Source organism: Brachyistius frenatus, unplaced genomic scaffold (genome assembly GCF_029030835.1).
Source record: "Brachyistius frenatus isolate BFR_SWC_R1_liver_20210118 unplaced genomic scaffold, ASM2903083v1 Contig_13, whole genome shotgun sequence".
NCBI classification, from domain to species: domain Eukaryota; kingdom Metazoa; phylum Chordata; class Actinopteri; family Embiotocidae; genus Brachyistius; species Brachyistius frenatus.
The window spans coordinates 1,786,689-1,808,917 of record NW_027210612.1 but is presented as its reverse complement, the minus strand read 5'-3'; the positions used below and the strand labels follow the sequence as shown (position 1 = coordinate 1,808,917).

The 22,229-nt window shown below is 41.4% G+C and overlaps 1 protein-coding gene across 1 annotated transcript in view; it reads left to right on the top strand.

Annotated features, from left to right (window-relative positions):
• The first annotated feature begins 412 nt into the window (after positions 1-412).
• The window catches only part of zcchc24 (zinc finger, CCHC domain containing 24), a 34,297-nt gene continuing 12,480 nt past the window's right edge, over positions 413-22,229 (top strand). The window contains exons 1-2 of the mRNA XM_069692759.1: positions 413-912; positions 4,384-4,584. Of these exons, the coding sequence (XP_069548860.1) occupies positions 673-912; positions 4,384-4,584 (441 nt within the window). The 5' untranslated portion in view covers positions 413-672. The remainder of the gene's footprint in view (positions 913-4,383; positions 4,585-22,229) is intronic.

Sequence of the window (22,229 nt, the reverse complement as noted above, 5' to 3'; positions counted from 1 at the left end):
AACTCAGTGATCTACGCTAAATCCAGATTCATCAAGTATCCAGCTTTGTCCTCAGAGCGCACATGTTTGAGAATACATTGCCACACGATTGAATGGCGTAATAGATCAGAATGGCCTTCACATTAATATAAATACCCTGGACTGTTAAATCTTACTCTCTGTCCCTGAAAAAAATAAAATAAATAAATAAATAAATCCCTTACATTAAAGTAAGTGATGAATAATATGGAGTCAGTTTGTTAAATTGATTTACTTTTAGTTCATGTTGTGTCAGAATACATATTACCTGGTGGTGAAGCAGAGTCGATGTTCTTGTGGAATATGAATGAATATTCACACAAACCAGACGCTGTGATTGGCTGGTCGTCCTTTGTGACGCAGAGCCGTCCTCATTGCATATTCAAAAAGCCTCTCTCTGCCCCGCTGCAATAAAGGCAGATAGCGGACCATGGGGAGCAGGGGAAAACTTTTTATACTGACATGTTAGCGCAATGACTTTTTGAGTAACAACTATCTGGGACGAGGCTCCCGGCGTGAGGAGGACCCCTTTACGGGAAGAAAAAAGGAGCACTTGCCATCTTGCCGGGGAACGAAAAGCAAGACGGCAAAAGAGTTGAGACCAGTCCAAACAATCAGCGGTGGAAAATCCAGTTTAGCCATTTGAATTGAAAGATGAGCTTGTTGTCTGCCATAGACACGAGTGCCTCCGTGTACCAGCCAGCGCAACTTCTCAACTGGGTCTATCTTTCCTTACAAGACCCCCACCAGACCAGCGCTTTTGACGCATTCAGACCCGAACCCAACTCTTCCCACCCGGATCTCAGTTTCAGCAAGACTCCCGCAGCGGCGGACTTGAGCTCTTCCCTGAACTCCAACTATCTGAACAACTTCTTTCAGCTGCAGCGAAATGAGGTGAAAGACGGCACGCCACATACAAATCTGGGACATTACAGAGTGTGAGATAGTCGTTGAATTGATCCTAGTGAGTAACCGAGTTGGTTGAACTGTGGACTGTTGCCTGTCTGAGCAACAAATGGTTTAGCATGCAACATGGGCTATTCTGGTAGGATATGCATAACCGCCATGATATTTGTAATATGGACAATAACTTCGAATTAAATAAACATTTTGGGGGCATTGTCCTTTTGAATATAACTATAAAACACTCATTTAAACAACATTTATTTTTTATTATTAATGTTATAAATAAGTATGATTCGCCTATTCTTAATACAAGAAGGATATAGGATTCACTTAACATCTCTGTGTAATTATGATATCCCTTACATGATTTCTTTGGGCTTGAAGTTTTGTAGTGATATACAGTACCCCTGTATGTGGTGTCATAATATTGCTATTAAGCCACTAATGAGCACTTCAGTTTTATTCGAACTGCAGGGATCTTATAATATTGTTTGAGAAATGTAGAAATCCATTCGGGTAAGCTTGATAAACCTAATTAAGCATGTTAAGAAGTTAATGGGTTGTTAAACAGCTAAAATATCACAACAAGGTTCCACTCCCCTCTTAATGTCAATCAGGTATCTGGGATGAGTAAGTTTGTTTTCAGCATCTTGATAGTTAACATGCCAAAGTGAAGGTGAAACTATCTTTTAATCAGATATATCTCTGATCAGAGAGGTAAATAGCCACAGACTGAAATAGATTCCCCCTGTACGCCTCAGCCTGGAGGGAGCGGAACACTGCAGACCTTGCTAAGGTCTGCTCTCCCTGACTGCTTCAAATAGACCAGGTTGTGCAAACAAAATCAATCCTTGTTTACATATTGTCTATTTTTGTAGCTCTTGAGTAATTTTAGGGACAAACATGCTGATAATGTGTGCAGGGGTGCAAATCTGATACTCCAGACCGCACTTGTGCAGAAAGGACCCCACCGCCAAACCCACTAAACCTCACCCGCACGCATAAATACATACAGCACACACAGAAAAATAATCCCATAGTGTGGGCAAAATGGTAGTGTAAAAAACATACAGCAAACTGTGTTGATTACACTGCTGTTAAGCTCCTTAGATCTACGTTACTTTGAGGCTGCTGGAAACTCTAGGACTGGATGGCTGGTACCATCTAGAACCAGTGTTCATTATTATGGTGGTAACCATAGAGGCCTTTTGATGTCATTTAACCTGAAAAGTAATTTGAAAATTGGGTGTGCACAATATACATTACACGCAATTGTGTAATGCAATTCAGTTCGTGTGATTATAAAGTGTTGCATGCTGTGGGAACACACTTGGAATCTGGAAACGGTTTAAGGGGTGGGGGCATTTTGCAACTTACTATACCGTCTAAGCCAAGTAAAATAAACCACTACAGAGATGTGATGATGAGTAATGCAAAATGTGGTTGTATTTGCAGTGAGGGATCACACAACAGTCTACTTAAAGTAAAATAGTGGTAAATTCATGAATCCTTTTCATGCTTATCTCATTCACTAACCACTTTTGTTTATGTTTCTCACCTTACCTTCCTTATTTTAAAGTTCTAGGCTACTAAGACAAATACTTCAACGTGACTTGTAAACATTATAACTAAGTGAAGAATTTAACCCCACAGGACTTCACATCAAATCACCTTTAAATGTTCCACAAGACACCACAAACCTGGTTTAAACATATCAGCGTTTGATTGACCCCATGCAGTGTGACACCTCATCCCCAGACCTGTGAAAGCAGCCACACATGTGCTACACTTGTCCACCTTACTCGGACACATAGTGACTGGAAATGGTGCAAGTTTAGTCCACCTATCTATTTCCACACACATAAACACACAACTTCCTTAGGAGTGCCTCAGCCAGCCAGCCAGTCAGCCAGTCAGCCAGCCAGTCAGCCAGCCAGTCAGCCAGTCAGCCAGCCAGTCAGCCAGTCAGTCAGCCAGTCAACCAGCCAGTCAGCCAGTCAGTCAGCCAGTTCAGCCAGTCAGTCACACAGACACACAAAATAAACAAACAAACAGTCTAACCCCACCATTAGCAGATGTGTGTGAAATTTGTGTTTGTTACTTTTGGGCTGACAGTAGGAAGTTTGAAGCCAAACTGAAGAAATGTGAGGAACATAAACAAAGCAAAGTGTCCTGATAGCACTTTGTAGTTTGGCTTTCTTGAAGAAGTTGTATTTACTTGATTCTTGTTGTTCTGGGTTTTGTACCCTCACGGTTGAAATGCACTTATTGTAAGTCGCTTTGGATAAAAGCGTCAGCTAAATGTAATGTAATGTAATGTGTCCTGTTTTATATAGTATTTGCTCAAATAATTCCACAACCTGCACTAAAACTTAAGTTTAGCAAACACACAAACATGCACATTTCCACCAGGAAAGGTAACACGGTAACACACAGAGCTGAAACACTTGGCAGATGGAAAACTCTGAGAAAATACAGAGCCGTAATGCTTGATTTACAATGACTACATGTAATAAATGAACATGAGTCTTGAAGCTGGAGCTGGTTAGCAAGACAATCTCACCCCTCCAGATAAAGACTTGGCTTTCGGCCGTGGCCATGTTGCCAAGTCTATAGTTTCTGTGCTGTGCAGCATTAAACATCAGCAGTAACATCGTTTCCCAGACACAAACTTTGGTCCCAAAGTGATACGTAGCCGTCAGTGATGATGAAAATCTGTGGATTTTATAATTCTTACTGAATTTTTACTTGAGAGTGGTGTGTCAACTTTCATAAAAAGTGCTATTAAATTATTGAATGTCAAAGCAAATGACCAATTGGACTAATTGCATCACATCTTTTTAACTAGGTTTATCAATAAGCTGAGTGAAAATTTAAAAAAAACAAAAACCATCTGTGCTAAAATCTGAATCATTTCACCCAGAGGTAATTTCCTGTCTGTCGTTTCTAGATTGTATTTGAACAGAGGAAGACATGAATGAGAAGGGAAATAAGGAACTGCAGGCAGTGCAATCCCTGTTATTAATATTCAGAGGGCATCCTCTATGAATTCACTGAGCCCTGTGGCATGCAACACTGCGTTCTGTGGCTCCGAGCAGACTGCAAACACTGACCACGGCTAGTTTACCACCAACAGTCCATGGTGACATTGCTGATGTTCCACAGGCTGGCGAGGGAACATGCCTCCCATCTTGTTTACAATGAGTCAGCCTTTGTAAAGTCCTGTCTTTCTCTGTGGCCATGCTCAGTACTTTTCCAGTTCATGAGCACAGCTGGGCCTCTCGCCAGATGTTCTGAATTTAATGAGAGAAATGATCTTGGAGGGGGTTTTTTTTTCTTCATTTTTCTGAAACAGGACAGAGAGCAAATGAAGGGCAGCAGTGATTAAACTAAGCATTTTTATGTGACACTCTCTGTATCTTATGTTCAAATTTAACCATGCCTGCTCTTATTTTGTAGGCCTTAAACAACAACGTGTATAAGAATGTGTCACCCTATGGCTCCCTGAACAACATTGTGGATGGACTCAACTCCCTGACGGACCATTTCTCAGACCTTTCCCTTTCTTCAGAACCAAGAAAACCAAACAAAAGACCCCCACCCAACTATCTGTGCCACCTGTGCTTCAACAAGGGCCATTACATCAAAGACTGCCCTCAGGTGAGACTCACAACACACGTATTACACAACCTAGTCTTCACATGACACAAGGAGCTCATAACATAGTTAAATTCTTTAACGTATTTAATTATTAGTCCTATGTTTTGTAATTGTAACAAGTGAGGGACTGTGGACTTCTTCACTGTCTATTCACATGGTTCATACAAGCCAATGATGACACGAAAAGTTGAGCTCACTCTGGTCAATTCCCTGTCTCTCTCTCTCTCTCTCTCTCTCTCTCTCTCTCTCTCTCTCTCTCTCTCTCTCTCTCTCGCTCTCCCCCCTTCCTCTCTCCCTTTTTGGATCTGGTCTGACCTACTTGTTAAACAGGCTGGCCTCTGTCTTCTGTAGTCATGTGTGTGTGTGTCTATATGTGTGCATCTTAACTGCCAAAGCATTGCACTACAAAAAAACAACAACTATAAGTTATAGCCGTGACAAATACATTTGTTTGTGAAGCTTTTTCAAATTTTCAAGTCAAAAGTGAATCCGCCTGTGTTTGCATCGGATCGTCATTTGAGCTGCGTTAGCATGTTTGGACGTTTTCAAGAATCTAAAGCCATAAAAAAATATTTTAGGTGACATGTTTTCTGACATTCAGCTAAAGATATTAGTTTAAGCCACAAAGTTAAAGTTGCATTCCTCTTTCTTGCAGTTTCCTCCTGATTCAGCCTGTTGTGATGCCGTTTTTTTGTAAGCCGCCATTTCAAATCTGTGTTGTCGTCACCCCAAAATCTAAACTCATCTTGGAAAGCAGCAGGAGAATTTTAGGTTTCAAGTGATCCCAAATTATCTGCAGAAATGTACTTTTAAAGAAACCAGACACCGCTTGTGGACATTATAGGTTTGCATATCCTACCAAACCAGATATATATTTGTATATAGAGCTATGAATATTGTGTTCGTGTAACTATAGCATCGGTTAAGTTATATTTTTATATAGTCTGCAGGAGTTATTGAGGGAGGACTGGACTATGAAACTGCGATGGTGGATCTGTCATCGTGGTGTTGTATAGCACCTTGTAAAGGCAAATTCCATGACTGGGACTGCGGCCTGGAAGTGATCTGATTTCATAAGGGGGAAAACAATGTCACTTTCCCTTGGAATTGTGGCATTTTTACACAGAGTTGTTTTTTGTTGGACTCGGAGCACCTAATAATCTCCCTTCTCTCTACGTCTCTTTTTTTTTTGCCCATCCCCTTCGTCTTCTCTCCTGTCCCCTGGGTGAGGTCCAATAGCCTAACCCCTTAAGTTTCTTTTGCATGGAAGGGTAATGAGGAGCAGATGTGAGATTAAAATGCTTTGACTCGCTTTATGACACATGATGACTGGTCTCAGGGGGGCTGTAAAAGACCCGTGTACTGATGAAATATCTTCTGGACAGCTCCAAACTGCAATGTGTGGGAATTAGATCATCTATTGACAACTCCAATGGGAATTTGGGGTCCTAGTATATCATACACCATGTAACTGTTGTTTTCCCTAGAAGGAAGGCCGTACATGTTGAAGGGAGCATTGATCAAATGGTACCGATAGTCATCACTGGAGCAGGTGTACATTAATGCATAATCTTGTGTGGTTTTTCAATATAACCGTATTTCTAAATCCTTACACTTAACCCCACTGTATGACTTTAAAATAAAATGGCAGAAGCCGTGAAATGAATCTTTCTATACTGTAGATTTAACCATTCTATTGTCAAAACCAGCCTCTGCCTTCTTCTGGTTTGTATTTCAGCTGTTCGTTAAACTGCCAATGGTAACTCAAAAAGCAGCAAAGTCTCCAAACAGCCTCCACACCTACACAGTTCAACACCATCTCAGTTATTTAGGTCTCTCCTGGGCTTTTTTTGCCCCGTAAATCTACCTTCCATTTCTGTTACATCATTTACACTATTGCCCAGTCACCTGTCACTGCATTCCTAACCAAGGATAGTGCAGCCTTACTGGACCAGCTGAACACCCAAATAACAGATGTGATGCACTCCTTAAAAGAGTTTTTTAATGGCACGAGGGGTTGACTTACTTGTTAGCCAAAACGTGTCATTTTCCAAACAGTATTTTTTCTTTTTAATCCTAAATTATCACGACTCTATTTTGATCAGGTGGAGGTTAGTGTGTCCCTACTAATAGTTTGTCCTGTCCAAAGATGCTTTGCCAACAGAAACAGATGCTCCTGCTTTACGGAGTGTTGTCTCCTGAGCCAGTATGGATAATCACAGTGTAATGGCATGTACAGTCCATCTTTTTTTACTTCATCTCAACATGTTTTATTGTTTTCTGCTGTGACTTTAATGACAGAGTTTAGGAAAGAGTCACTTATAGATTGATGGATTAAAGTCACAGTTATTTATATTGGTTTCTCTCTACTGTCTATTGCTAGACTCCATACAGGACAATAAGATTAAGAGTAAGGTCATTAAATAGTTGAGGTTGCCAAAGTGCTAATGCCTTACTTGAAATGTAAGATTTTTTAAAAAATTTTTGTTATAACATGTTGATATTGGAAACGCACAGAGGAGACTTGTGGCTCTGTTGAGAGAATTATTTTTCAGGGAAACTCTTGTAGCTGAGTGAAAGCCACAGGCCTGGCAGCAGCTGCCCAGTACTCCCTGTCATGGGGACAGAGGTGTTATGTAAACTGGCTTTTATTCGGAAAATGAGGTCGCTCCCTTAGTTATGAGCAGAATGCCTCTCACTGCCACGCTTTGGCCCCCTTCCAAGATGTCTTCCACTTGCACTCATGATTTGGTTTTGTTCAGAGGACTAATCCTCTCAGCAGCTGGCCCAACCTCTGATTTGAGTGATCAAAATGATGCATTGAATCTTCTTGCTATGTCTCCCTGTTAAAAGATTACCCTCGTGGAAAATGTCTTTGCCGCAATGCGGGTATGTGGGGGCGGCTGCTGCTGCTGTGTGTGTGTGTGTGTTTATGCGTGTCTTTGAGATGCAGCGGACTCCTGAGATACAACACAATGTCTCATTCTTGGTTGTAATACAGTCCCCTCGTTCAGTCCTTCAGAATTATACAACATATTTTCCAAGGCAGGTTTTTCTTTTTCTTTTTTATTCTGACAAATTTTCGATTTTTAGGACGCCAAAAAAACCGAGTGGTTTAAAATCTCTTATAAAAAAAAAAAAAAACGGTTGAAGTTCAGCAGAAAATGTAATGTTCCTATTATCAGTGCATTCATATTCACATAAGTTGATTGAGAAATGTCAGTTTTAGGTTATTTTAAGCAACAGTTCTTAATTTGGAGAATACACTTATTAGTTTTCTTTCCATAAATGAAAATGAAATGCATTGAAAGCATACAGAAGTGCCTTGAAGTGCAATATCTCTGAAAGCCACTAGGGGCTGGCTCCAAAAAAAAGCCTTTTGCTCCTAAAGACTCCCATTCAAAAAGCATAAACTTTCATGAAATACTAAGTTCATAATTTTTTTTTCCCTGAGTCATTATGGTGTTACTGTCAAAATTGACTCTTTCTGATCAGTGTTCCAGTGGTCCTTCTAAAAAAAAAACACTATAATTGATTCGATATTAGGCCTCATAAAGAAGTATGTTTGGGGGTGTGACTGACATACCTGGGGTGCAGTCAGTTTCCCAGTTCAGATGGGCTGGCGTAGTGTCCTCGGGTTTGCGGTTAGAGCCACCGCTTGCTCCTCCACTGCTCGACCACATACGTTCACTTCTGGCACCAAAAAAAAAAATCTGCAAAAATGCCAGACTCGAGGTTTCTAAATCTTTTTACACTTGTATCCAGTCTGTGTGATAAGCTAACCCAACCATTTATTGTCTGTAGCCTCATAATTAATGGACAGATGCGCTTGAGACATCAGTCTTTGCTTGTAACTCTCCACAAGAAAGCTAATGCGCATATTTTCCAAAATACTGAACCTTTGCTTCAGTACTCACCGTAGCAATGGGAGAAAAAAAAACTCCCAATGAGCTGTGGTTTGTTTTTGTGGGTGCGTATTCCTCATTGCTTAAATCACAATACGGGCAAAAGAAAAAAGTCAATGACGACACACAGATTTGTCTTTTTTGTCCTGCTGTGGGGCAAATTGAATTTACTATACACATACGGGATTAAACCAATGACTACACTGAAATTACAGAATGTTATGTACGTACACATCTGCAGAAGATAACTGAGAGCAGATAGACGAGAAGAGTCTTGCTGAGAGCATCGCAGCCACTGTGTTGAATAGAAACACATGGAGCCCATTGATCTACATACAGAGCCTTCTTTAGTGCACCAGTATAATGCACCTTTTGTCCATATTGTTATGCTGCCAGTCTAATGTGTGTATATATTTTGCATGATTTTAACACTTTATTTTTTTCCAGTTATCCTCTAGTCATTTCAGTAGTGAAAACTGAATATTTCCAGCCCGGTGTTTACACCGAGTTGGGCCAAAATGTGACACATATGCTCGTGTATGACTGAATCACTCACGTTACTACAAGGTAGTATGTACCGAATGAATGAAGATGACTTTCAAAAGGATTTGACCCTAATATGTACAAGTGTTGGCATTTTCCTCTTCTCTGTGCCCCCTTTCAGTCAGTCAAGCCTGTGATTTGACCTTGCCTAAATCTCCCCTAGCATATATCTGATCTGCATCTGTGACCATATGCCAATTACTATGATGGCCCTCACACCTTGTGTGGTGCTAATTTCAGCAGCAGTCTGTCCTTTTGTGACAAATGGTCACCATAATCTCCCATAACAGTGTCAACACAGAGACCTGAGGTGAGCTGAGGAGGGAGGGCCTCTTCACACCAAACACCCTGAGTAATGTGTGACTTGCCAAAATGTGTGCTTTTCCTTTGGTCATGGCGATAAACTTAATGGCTCGTCATTATTGTAGCCCTCTTTCTCTACTATAACAAACATTGGCGGTTGTTGTTTTGCCAAACACATTTTACATTTCGCAGTGTTTGCCTTTGACAGAGCAGTGATCCTTTTCCGAGTTGGCTGGCAGTCATGCTGGGATAACTCTGCAGTGACTTTGTTTTCATGTTTCAGTTTGTTGTTGTACTATGGTATGAGGATCGAGTAGGCGGGATAATGTGACAAATACACAAAACAAAGTTTATAATTTACCAGTGTTACATTTTGCACAGCGCTGTCTGTGTGCTTCACTCCAGGAAATGAAGATGTGTGTGCCCATTTTCCTGCATTGTGTAACTTAAATTTTAAAGTCTAACTTGAATCAGATTTGGGTCTGTAGGCGTGCTCCACTTTTTCAACATACCCTCTTTCTACAGTTTCTTAAAAAAACAAACACAAAAACAAACCGTCTAAGCAACATTTAAATGCCAATTTCAGTGTGCCAGGATCTTAAAACGGGTCCTCTTTGAGACATGAATAGATGTAACTGAGACTAAAAACGTAGGAGAATAAGCTGTGCTCATGAATGAATACGATCAAATTTACAAAGATAAAACTACTATATTATTTATGTAAAAGTCTCAGGTGAGTTTTTGCAAAGGGAGGGTAAGTTACCACATTTACTCATGGTGCTGCACTGTGGATATTTCCGCTGTAACAGTTAATCAGAAACTGTTGGCTTTGTTTGTGAATAACTTTTTAAAGGGAAAATTGTTCCTTTTCACTTAGTTCTGCTGCTCTTCATTTCTTCCTTTTTCTCTGCAGAGAATTTTGTTCACCTGCACTGGAGCTTTCCGTGAAATTAAAATTTTCCAGTCAACAAAAAAATTCCATCATGATCTAAAATCCAGTTTAATATTCTTGTGTGCAGCTTTTACCTCAGAATAACTCTTTGTCATCTCTTGTATTGGAAACATGCTGCTAAATTGTCCAAACTTGCCCTCTTTGACAGTTAGTCCAATCCTGATTATTCAATAGTTCAGCAGATTATGTGAGTTTAACGTAGCTAGAGACATTTGCTGTCCCCCGGAGGCTAATGTTCCTGAGAGGAGAAAGTACATCGATGCTACATCTGTCCTTTAGCTTTTCTAATCTCTATTTAACCAGTTCTTTCCCCCACTGAAAGATATCTATAGTGAAGTTGTGTATTTATATTCTCCTCTGCCTCCAACAGCTGTTTTCTGTCTTCTTGTTTTAGTGCTCTTCTCTCTCTCTCTTTATGCCTCCTGCAGTTTGTTAATCCTGTCGATAAACAATCTTTCAACGCCACAGTCACACTTCAACATTTGTCATGCCATAATGCTTCACATCTTACCCCCATGATCTCCGTGCCCTGGGGCCAGTTCAGACATGGCTGCAGTTATTTTCTGGATGTGTCACTGTCAAGCCATTCAGCACAGACAATGTATAGTCTGAAAGCTTCAGAAGGGCACGAGAGCTGAGAGACAGCGGAGCAGCAAAAGGGGAGTGAAGGCACTTCCCCTGAAAGGAAATCAAAGTTAAAAGAATGATAAAAGCGTGGTTTCCTGACAGCTGGTCTGTGTTCTGTACAGAAATCCCATTCTTCCTCTCAGTTTTTGCTGAGACAACAATCACACCACTTCCTGTTTTGGTAACTGTGACACTCAAAACCTCATCTCTGGGAGTCAGAGCACTGTTGCCATAGTCAGGTAAACTCACAGCTGCTCGGGGATTAAATCTCAAAATGGGGATGGAAACTACAAACTCATCATGAGGAGAAAGACATATTTGACCATCTTTAAGTCAAAAGATGTAATTTAGCTTTTTAGGAGAGTCTAAACTAGCACTAAGCCCATCAGTTGCCTGGTCTCAGTTGGATTTTGCACATCCGGTCATTTGATTAGTCCTTCACTGACACTCAGACTAAGGGTGTATTGTCTATGTTATGCTCGTTGACTTTATTCGTTTAATTTGGAGAGTTCCTTATGTAATCGTTTGTTAGATGAATCTTTTTCCAGTCACGTCGCTGAGCCAGCACTGTGAAATGCAAGCTGGAGCTAATAAGAAAATAAACAATGATGTGTTTGGAGCATTTGCTAGTCCCATTGCTTTATGTAATTGTGTTTTTGCAGCATGAGGGAAACCAGGTCACCACTCATTTTAGAACCAGGTGTCCTTATTTCCACCTCTCTTACTTTCTGTTTTACATCTTAATCCTGTTACTAAAATACCATCCAACATCTACATCCAATACACTTCCAGTATACTGTATACTAAAACATAATGGCAACAACACTTTGGCTTGTGTAGTCAACACAACTAGAGAAGTCATGGAGGTCAGCATGTCTGCACTGAGGCCTCAGGAACGAGAACAGGATGGTTCAACTTTCACTGAGAGAGAAGGGAGGAATCAGAGGGTTAAAGGTCAGATTTTCACTACAGCATGATGTCCCCTTAGCACACCAGGGCTAGAGGGCTCTGGGTGCTCATACTCAATGCTAATATTATCTTATACTTTCTCTTCTCTTTGCACATTTGATCATGTTGTAGATTTTGTTTGGAACAGATAAAATTGTTATTCAGGTTTTTTTTTATCTCCTCTCAATAACCCATGACAAACCAACATGATTTTAGGTATTCATTAAATGCCTAAATGTGCTGATTTTAGAGAACGTTTGCATTTACAAATGAAATAATTTTGCATTTTTTTTCATTAAGTTATCAAACAGTAACGGTAAACTTTCTATGTTTAAATTGGTTTGACACCATCGTTAACTGTATATGTTTGGGTTTGCTCTGTTGGTCAGACAAAATAAAGCATCTGAAGATGCCACCTTGTGCTTTCAGAAATTGTAATTGGTACCTCTCACTGTTTTCTGATGTTTTATAGTCCAAATGATGATCTGATTAATGAAGAAAGGTTGTTTGATAGTGATAATTATGGCTATTTTTAGTTATAGATGCCACAGTTTGAGCTCAGATGATGTGCTCATTTGCATAATGGCACTTTATAAGACTGAAATACTGAAGGACTGATATTCAGAATTCTTTTACAGCTGACAAGAACAGCTAATTGGAATTTAAACCATGTGATTAAGCTGCACTTCATATTAAGTGTTTACATTATGTTCTGCACCCTGACGGTTACCATAAATGTATCCCTCTCCACTTCAACTCATTAGCGAGCTGAGAAACATAGAGGGGGGAAAAGGACTTCAGCACAGAGTCCCAGACACTGAACCAGCCGAATAATACATCGACATCTGACTAACAACTCATTTTTGTGCTTATCTCCATCGGTCGGTCGGTATTTGGTTGAACTAATCGCTCCGTGTTGCAGCACCGATTCTTGTCACATGAAAACAACCGAGATTCTTTCGTGATATAGGACTAGACTGAAAGAGGGGACGGACAAGCAGACGGACAGACAGAGACACTGTGAAGCTGCGAGTGCTGGCACACTGGACTGGATTTGGTGTCAAGAGATCAGGGACTCACACTGCTGGCTTTGTGTTGCGCTTGAATGGACACCTTCGGGAGAGACTGTGGTTCTGAATGGGCACCATTGGGGAAAGCCCTAGTGGTGGGAATGGATGCTGATAATTAAGGCAGTCATTGTATGTCTGTAGGATATGCTAGACAGAGAGGTCAGGAAGGCAGGCTTGTATTGTTCCCCCAGCAGGGCCCTCACTGCATCACAGTGGTGCGTCAGACTCAAGTATGTTTGGAGAGAGCTTTGGATCTTACATAGTAGAAAAAAAAAAGAATTACAACAACAAACCACACAGGAGGTCCTATCCAGTCTGTTTGTCTACATGTCAACATATAGACTATAGGGGCCTCTTCTGTGGTTTTGATTTTGGAACTGTTGTTTTCTCTCGCTCTCTTTAAGTTGAAGTATTTTGAAGTCCTTCTCTGGCAGGCTACCAAGCAGCTCTGGGCCTCTCAGGAATCAGGACTGTGTTAGATTAAAACATACTTGTGGACAATATTTGAAGTCACTGGAATGTGAGTGCTCAGGTTCAAATCAGACAGTGTATTGTCTGAGGTTTATTTAGTTTAAAGTTGAAATTAGTCAATGGAGATAGTGGAAAGTATCATTTGTAAAGAGGAAAAAGTACAACAAAGGGCTTATTCATTACCTGTGTTAAATAATGTAAAAACACTATTTGAAATGTCTAATCTATACGTACGTGGTGGGATAAGAAAAGCACAAGTTATTAGTGGCTTAAACCTTTTTAAACTTCTTATATTAGAAAAACAATAGACAAAAACCTTAGTTTCCCTACTGTATATGTTTTTGGTAATCTCCCTCTGCACGTACGATTTCTAGGGAAGAAAAATATGAGATCAATGTCGAGCTGAATTCATTTGTGAATAAATTTGAAAATGCAACATAACGTTTAAATTTAAATTAAATTGTGTACCTCGTTAATAAAAATACGTATTTGGAAAACAATCAATCACAGATTGTTAAAAGATTCATTTTCTGAATTATAGGAGATGACTTGAAGGATTTGGATGAGGAAAATTGCATAAAATAGTTTGTTGTCATTGTGTAAATTAATGCTTTACCTCCCAATATCACACCTGCAGGATGCTGTCACTATGTAGAGTGTTTAGGGACTTCTAGTACTGAGAATTTGAGTGATATAGATATTCAAATACTATGTAAAGGCACTATGTATCAACTGACAAAAACCCCACTAAATATGAAGTTGAGCTTGTTTTCTAAAACATATCAGCATAAGAAATACATAAATTGGTAACATAAGGCCACTTGATTGAGATTTTGTTGTGCTTTTGCTTTTGGAGTGCAGCTATCCAAATTCATGAGGTAGAGTATGAAGACTGTCTTGTCAAGAAAATAACACATTTTACTACTATTAGATTTACTTCCTTTTTATTGTCAGAATGTGTTCTCTGTAACTCCGCTCTCCATCTGTCTGCACTGCTCTGTGTGTTGAGAAGTTTCTGGCTGGGATGAAGGCTGGGGGGCGGGGGGAGGGAGGTGCACCATGGGAATGTTTTTACAGGGTGACCCCTGATCTTCCTTCCAGTCGCAGCAAAGGCTCTGAAGGCCCTGCGCCTGTCTCTGTTCTAACACTCACTCAGTCAGGTTACCACAGAGCGAGACAAAGGCTGAGAGCGAGTAGACACTGCCCTGTAAACAGATAAGGCTTATCAGGGATCCAGGGGACGGTCTGTATCACACATATTCTCTCTTTTATAGTGTCGTGGCAGACAAAAAAAAAAAAAAAAATCATCATCACTGTGTGCAACAGCTGTGACCACTAACTCTCAAGATATTTTATTTTTGAGGGGTTAAACAGAGAAAGAGCCATTCGTAGCGAGAGCATTGAGAAACCATATAGGGCCATAGGTCCAATATAGCATTGACACCAAATGACACTGAGATTAGCAACGCACGTGTGCAGTATATCCAGCAGAGTGACTCTCAGAAATATGCAGACACACATACTCACAAACGCATCCTGCCACATACACCCATCTACAGGCGATACGTGGAAGATACGCGCCGACTGCAGGAGCATGAACTTCCTGTGGCAGATGACAATGTTTTGTGCACCTCTGTATGCCCCCGTCCGCCACTAAACCTGCTCTTGTCATTCACTGGAGTGGTAACCCAACGCTGCTGTGCAGCTGCACAGCTTGTTGGGCTCGGTGGGACTGTGGCTAAGTCCAAGGCTAGGCGAGGGCAAGAGGGAAATTCACACCCACAGCCCCACTTAGCATTAGCCCTTAACGCCCAGTAAATATGGTAACTGTAGGAGTACGGTAAACGTATCCTATGCGTGTGAAAAGAGGCGGCTTCCATGTCAGGCTGGCGCGTCGATGGAACTGAGCTCCTGGATTGGGCCAGGACAACCAGGAGTCCCAAGTCCCACTTGGCCCGTACTTGTGTTTTCTATGAATGAAGCATGAAGAGAGAGAAAGGATCCTGTCAAAAACATCGGCATTAAAAACGAGTGCGCGTTATTGGCACAAATCAAAACACCCACATGCTCCACTCTCAGGGGTACCCATCAGTCATCCAAGAACATGACATTGAGATCCGTGGCCAATTAGGGAAGCAGGGTTGTGGAAATCAAGGAATCTGGGAATAGGGTTTTGGCAAAGAGCGCACTGGCATGGTGATATGGCTCTGCAGCTGTCTTGGACGCAAATGACGTGAGTCTGTTACTGATGAGAAAACTTGGGCGATACACACACACACATGCACAAACGTACATATGCACGTGTGCATGTATTGTATAGCAAGCATAGAGTTTGTAATATAGTTGTCTGTTGGGGCATTAGTGAAATTTTGCATTAATTAATATATTTTTTATGTCAATAAATATTCTCCTGTTATTTGGTTGGGTAACATTACATATACATATCAGAGGATTTGTTGTCATAACAATGAAATCACTTGCTTATAACAAAACATAATACAAGACCTCCACCTCCAGTTTATCAAAACAACAAGAAATTGCAGGTCACCAAATTTCATTTGACAGTAAAAACATTATTAAAAGATGACTTAGCTGAGATTTGTTTTAATCTACATCAACAGATCAGCATATTGCAATTTCAATTTTGCCAATTTTGTCTCACAATACAGTAATTGAATGCTGCAATTTTATGATCCTTCTAGTACATTAAGCCACTGACTAAAAACTGTATTGTAAAAGTCAGAAACACAAGGATCTCAGAGGGTAGTAAAAAAATGCTGATGTTTTAAAAAAAAAAAAAAGATAAACAAATGCTCTCCTGGGGTATTTCTATGTTCTTTGGGGATTTTTGTGTTTGTTTTATTGCTGCAGTGCAGCAACTCTTAGCTTTTTGTTTTATTTCAAAGGAATAAACACAAATAGAATCGAACAGTTTTACGATCTAATATGCTGTTCTTGTAAAAATGCTTGAACAATTTTTCTGTGGGCATTAATGACATGTATAAACACCAAAAAATATGGTTTTTGATATTTTCTGGCAAACCCTCTCCAATTATCGACATGATTGATAGCTGTGGGATGTTTTATCTTTGCTACAGCTGTCTTGATTTACCTTTTCCCCCCCATGTGATTTCTCAGCATGTCAAAGAGCAGACTAAACATAAGTGATATCTCCGGGACCTTGCTAGAATCTGACAAAATTGTTAAATCGAGATACTTGCTTGGTTTTGAAATCATTACAGAAAGCAGTTTTGCGTGTGTGCTGTGGCGCAGCATCCGTCTCTTCCAGTAGAAACACACACATACAGCACAAATACACGCACACGTTAAGTGCACTTTCACCGGCAAGCAGAGGCCATTTCCTAGAATGAACTATTTTGGCGTCTGTACGGGGCTGGAAATGGACTTGTGGTTGAAGCAGTTGGAGAGGTTGTCCCCTTCAGAATCCTCCTCCCTGCATCACGGTGAGATAACAAACTCGTATATAAAAACCTGTGAGCTCAGTGGTTAAACCCAGAAACCCACAAGAGAACACTTGTAACCCTGAGTGTCACTGCTCACTTATAACTGTTCAGCTTCTGGTCATTTTAAATGCACCTTACACGGACTGCACTGCTTATATTTGTTGTGCTGTGTCACGTCCTTGTGGGTTTTGTGATCCTTTGAGGAAATGTTGCCTGTTAAGATTGCAGCTTTCAAATTACTGTGGATTTCTCTAAATACCAAGATTGTTATGGTTCCTTTCCACATACCTCATTTTTAATTTTTTTGTTTTTTTTGTTTTTTTGTGGTCTCTGTCCACTACACTCTCTCTGCTGCTTCCCTCCCCATTGCACCTGAGAGGGAATTAAAGTGAGCCAAAAGACTTTATGACAGCACAAATGCCTCACAGGCATATTTAGCCCTGGAAACAACCGTGATGTGCTATTGTGAGTAAACTGCTTTTTATAGTATAATGGATGGTCAAGCACATACGAATAGCAAAAATAAAGAGCTTCTAGAATATGAAACCTTTTTTAAGAATAGCACCCTGACCCACTAGGGTGCAGAGCAGGTTCGAGGTCGAGCACTGGTTGAGTGGCTGACGACTGTCACTGTGGTGAGAAACTGAGAGGGAGCTCACATACCAGTAGCTGACTAATATTAGAAATCATAATGTGTCTTTGTCCCCGAGTTTATTTTATCAATACGTAGAGATGCTGGCATATTATAGGTTGACAGTTTCTAGGTCAGTTTGTTTTTGAAATGTTAATATTTATGGATGTTTATACATATTTTGTAACCTGGTAGAGAAAAGTGTTACAGATAGCTTCTTGAAAGTAGCACTCTTGTTCCGGCTCTCTGCTTGTCATCACATAGAATGAATGAGGTGACAGAATAACCTGCTGTACATTTAAATAGCTCCACGATCTATTTAAGCTGCCACTTTCCTTCTGTTGGTGTAGCCCTTTATGAACCGACATGGGTGTTAGATTATATGAAAGAGAAGAGAAATTTTACATACATTTTTTTTTTTTTTTTTTTTGTTTTTGGCATTATCAGATTAATCAATGTGGAGATGAAAGGGTCAGTTAATCCACAAACAGAGAAATAATACAGATAGTAAACGTTTCCTATTTCCTGCTTATTAATTGTGAGAATTTGTTACTTTCTTTGTCCTGTGCGATACTCATTTGATGGTCCTTGGGGTTTTGACTGCCCAATGCTCCCAGCCTCAGTCTTCGCTGTGATTATTGTCTTGAAATCCTGATCGCGTATGAAGGTTCACTTCGTCACTCTGAAAGCGGCCCAGTAAGCGACCAGTGGGGGTGGCTATGTGTAATGAGGTCAAGTGTTTGTTTGGAAATGTAGTTTTAACAATAGCAGTGTGGTGGAGCTAGAGGCACATTTTGGCAAGGTTTCTGTTGTTTACAGCTAGGTGAGTTTTGGTGCACGACATACGTCATACGATGGTCAATGCCGGTTGGTTAAAGGCGGCCAATAGTTTGAAAAAAAAAATGAACCCGGGGCCTACGCCCTTGAGAGTGGAAGGACTGGAAACAATCCCCAAATGGACAGTCCCCAGACCCATATATTCACAAAGCGAATTTGGGTCTGCAATACTAATTCAGCACAAGACAAGATATTTGTTACTTATCACACTGGGCTTTAAGAAACTCTAATTCACTTTCTTTTTTTTTTCACTAGCTTGAGACTCTTTTTTCTTAAACCAAATAATCGATTGATCCGCAAAATAATCAACAGATTAATCAATTATAAAAAAATTAAAAATCCTTGTTTGCAGCACGGCATTCAGTGTGTCAACTTTGAACTGTTTGTCAATAAAGCGGCGTCTTACATTATTTGTGAACCTGTCGTGTCCACCGTAGATAAGGCGAAAGTCCATCATTATAGCGAAAAACTATTGAAGTGAATTTTTAAAGATCCGTGCAATGTTTAAATGCTCATTTATTATTGTTTATCATTATATCGCATAACTTTTATGGGTGTGTATCATCTGCACCCTTTTCTTTTTTGGGGGGGATCGGTGTCATACCGCGTCTGCGTTGTTTAAATTGTGCCTGCAGGATAATTGCATTTAAGCATTCGCATGCGTGGTGGTACGAGTCTTGGCACGCGTATGCAAACCCAAGTGTGTGTCACTGAGGTTCATGTGCAGTGCGTGACGTGTAATTTTTAATGGTTTATATTTAGAGACAAGTGTACAAGATAAGAACGCTTATCTCGGCAGCCGTGGACGTGGAGCTGTGGGAGCTGTGCGGCGCGGTGCACGCAAAGCATCAAAAGTGTTCGGTTAAGTGCGAGGTTCACTTTTAAATGCGCCGTGAACAACACTTTGGAAGTTTCAGCTCTGCTTAAAATGACCGAAAACACACACGATTACCAGATATATACGGTTACTGAAACACTATTATGAACAGTTCAGGACGTATTTCCGTGCCGTACCGCGGAGGAGAATCAGGCAACGAATGAGGCTTTGATCTTTTCTTTTTTTTTTTTTGATGTTTCACAGAGGAGAACCGGTTCTCAGGTTTAAACCACATCCAGGTTCCTGCCCCCCGAAACCCCCCCCCACCCCCCGTAGCATTCAACAGACCGCTAAGGCGAGCACGCTAACTGAAACCACATTAAAGCAATTAGAAGCCTTATCAGAAATAACCACGGTTAATGAGCAAACCAAACCAAACCAAAAAAAAAAGCTCCAAAAGACTCAAAAGCTTAACATTGTGGCCTGAAACCCATCCGCTCTATCTGTAAATCTATCTCTTTCTGAACCTCGGCCAAACTAAATACAAGATCCCGAGATGAGGACGCAAGAGCAGATTCAGATACGCTCGCGGACCCGCTCGCAATACACACCGGTTGCAGGGGCCGGCTTGGTGTTCTTGTGTTGCTCTCTCTCCCTCTCCCTCTCTCTTGAGTGATGTCCTGGGGGATGCGGAGAGGCAGAGAAGGGGGGGGGGGGGGGGTGGGCCGAGCTCCTCCGCTGCTCCTTTGTTTACACTGATGGTTTCCAGATGCTCCGCGAGTGATCGGAGCGCTGCGGAACGCTGGGGAGCAGCCCAGCGGTGTCGGGCCCGCGCCAGCCAGCCGGGATTAAGGCAGTTCGCTCTATCTGGGAAACTTGGGGGAAAAAAACATGGCTTTGCTTCGCGAATAACTCCGCGATCGTTTCCAAAGGCTGAGCGTTGTCCAATCGCTGACGGTTGAGTTATCGCTTCGCGTCACGCGCGTCGTTTATTTGGCGCGACGCACGCGGCGTACGGTGACGGTCCTTCCGGTCATCTAAGCGTAATTATTAGTCGCCAAACGCAGACTCGGGATTAATTGCGCCTGACTGTAATTGACGTTGTTGTGCTCGGTGATTTGAGCGCGCGCGTTTCTTTTGAACAAACTCCAGCCGGGTCTTTATTCTGATGCTGATTGCGAAGGGAGATTTTGCACCCTATAATTCCACCCCCCCCCCCCCCCCCCCCCCCAACTTGTTTTTCTGTGGCAGCCTGCTGTTTATTGTCTGTCTCTTCGTGCACGCCCCTGTTTGGGGGAGTTTTTTTTTTTCGTAAACAGAGGCGCTGTTGTGCTCTGGATAGGGCAAATTTATCACTTAAACAGCACACCTGTTCCTCTCGTCACTTTTCAGCCTCGGCCACTTTTCCTTACAGGCGTTATAAAGAGACAGCTGCACCAGCAAAGGAGCCTTCCAGAGAGAGAGAGAGAGAGAGAGGTGAGAAAGATTGCAGGGGGGAAAAAAAGAGAGAGATGCATAGAAAACAGTGGCTGTATTTAGAGCCTGCAGTGCATGGTGGGATTGATAAATAGTCCCCATAATGCACCTGGCTGAGGTTTTGGCACCAAGTTGGGGCTGTTTAGTCCAGCAGCGGAAACAGCCAATAAAAAAAAAATAAAAAAAATGCTTGTTCTGTGTGCAGTGGGACACAGCTGAGGTGGTGACAGTCTCATTCTTGTGAGAGACTCGAAGCAGTGGCCATCTGCACGCCCTCACTTGGCCCTCGGGTCCTGACTGACAGGCCGACGACCAGCGTCCTCAGATCTTTAGTCTGCCGTTGCTGTGATGTCAGACAACGCAGGCAGTGATGGTTGAAGTGGGTGCAATGGTTTAACTAAGAAACGGACAAAGCAGAGGAGTCATCCTGAATGATAAAGGTCAGAGAGTGCTCTTCCGCCTTTTTTTAAATTTGTATTTCTTTTAGGTGTCACGAGGAAAGAGATACCACATAAGATAATGCAGCATGTGAAAGTACGTGCATTTAAAAATAAAAATCCTTTTCGTTTTTCACATCTGAATTGCCTTGATGCGGTCAACCCAAACCAATCTGTGCACCAAGAATTGTTTTCAAAGAATTATTTTCCCCAAATGACCTGACAAATGTCTCCGTTCCTTCTGGTGTGGTCTGACTAACAACATCAGGCTCTTCCTTTTACAGTGTGTTTCTCTTTTGTGAATTGGAAGCATATGTTATGACTCAGAGACCTGTCTGGGTCTCAGTGATCATAAAATTTCATTTTTGTTGATAATAGCTTAAAATCCGACAAAGGAATTGCACATTATCGTAAACTCTATTGCAAGGAGGAGCTTTGGCTTTGTAAAGTAAGAAACTTTGTTTAAAGGGGAAAAATGTAAGATGTTTTTAGCTTAAAACATTAAAAAAATAAAATAAAATCATAAACAGAATGTAAAGAAATAGCAGTGCTGACATCATGTTAAAGACATCTACTGAAGTTGGCAAGCTAACTAGATAGCCCCGGTACGTCCTGTCTTGTAATACCACTTTGTACCACAAGATGGGATAATGAGTCACTGCAGCGTCCAGTCTGCCCTCGGCCAACACGAGAGGAAGGAAAACGTAAGTGTGCTCCAACCTCTTGTTAAAATCAAAAGAACAATTAACACAACAATGGCTAAAAACTCTTGGCTAATTAGAAACAAAACAAGAGCTAACATTTGCATTACTTTCCACCTTTGGAGACAGCTCTTGAAGAGTAAAGGAACACAGTTTAACGCTAAACTCGCACTACTCCGCTCCTCCTCCTCCTCCTCCTCCTCCTCCTCCTCCTCCCTTCACTGGTTACCAGTAGCCGCCCGCATCCGTTTCAAAACATTGGTACTTGCGTACCGCGCTGCGAACAGATCGGGTCCGGTGTACATCCAGGACATGGTCCAACCTTACACCCCAGCCCGCTCCCTCCGCTCTGCTTCCACCAATCGGCTGGTCGCTCCCTCGCTGAGCTAAACACTCAACAAAATCACGACTGGTTGCTGTCCCGGCTCCTAAATGGTGGAATGAGCTCCCCACCGACGTCGGG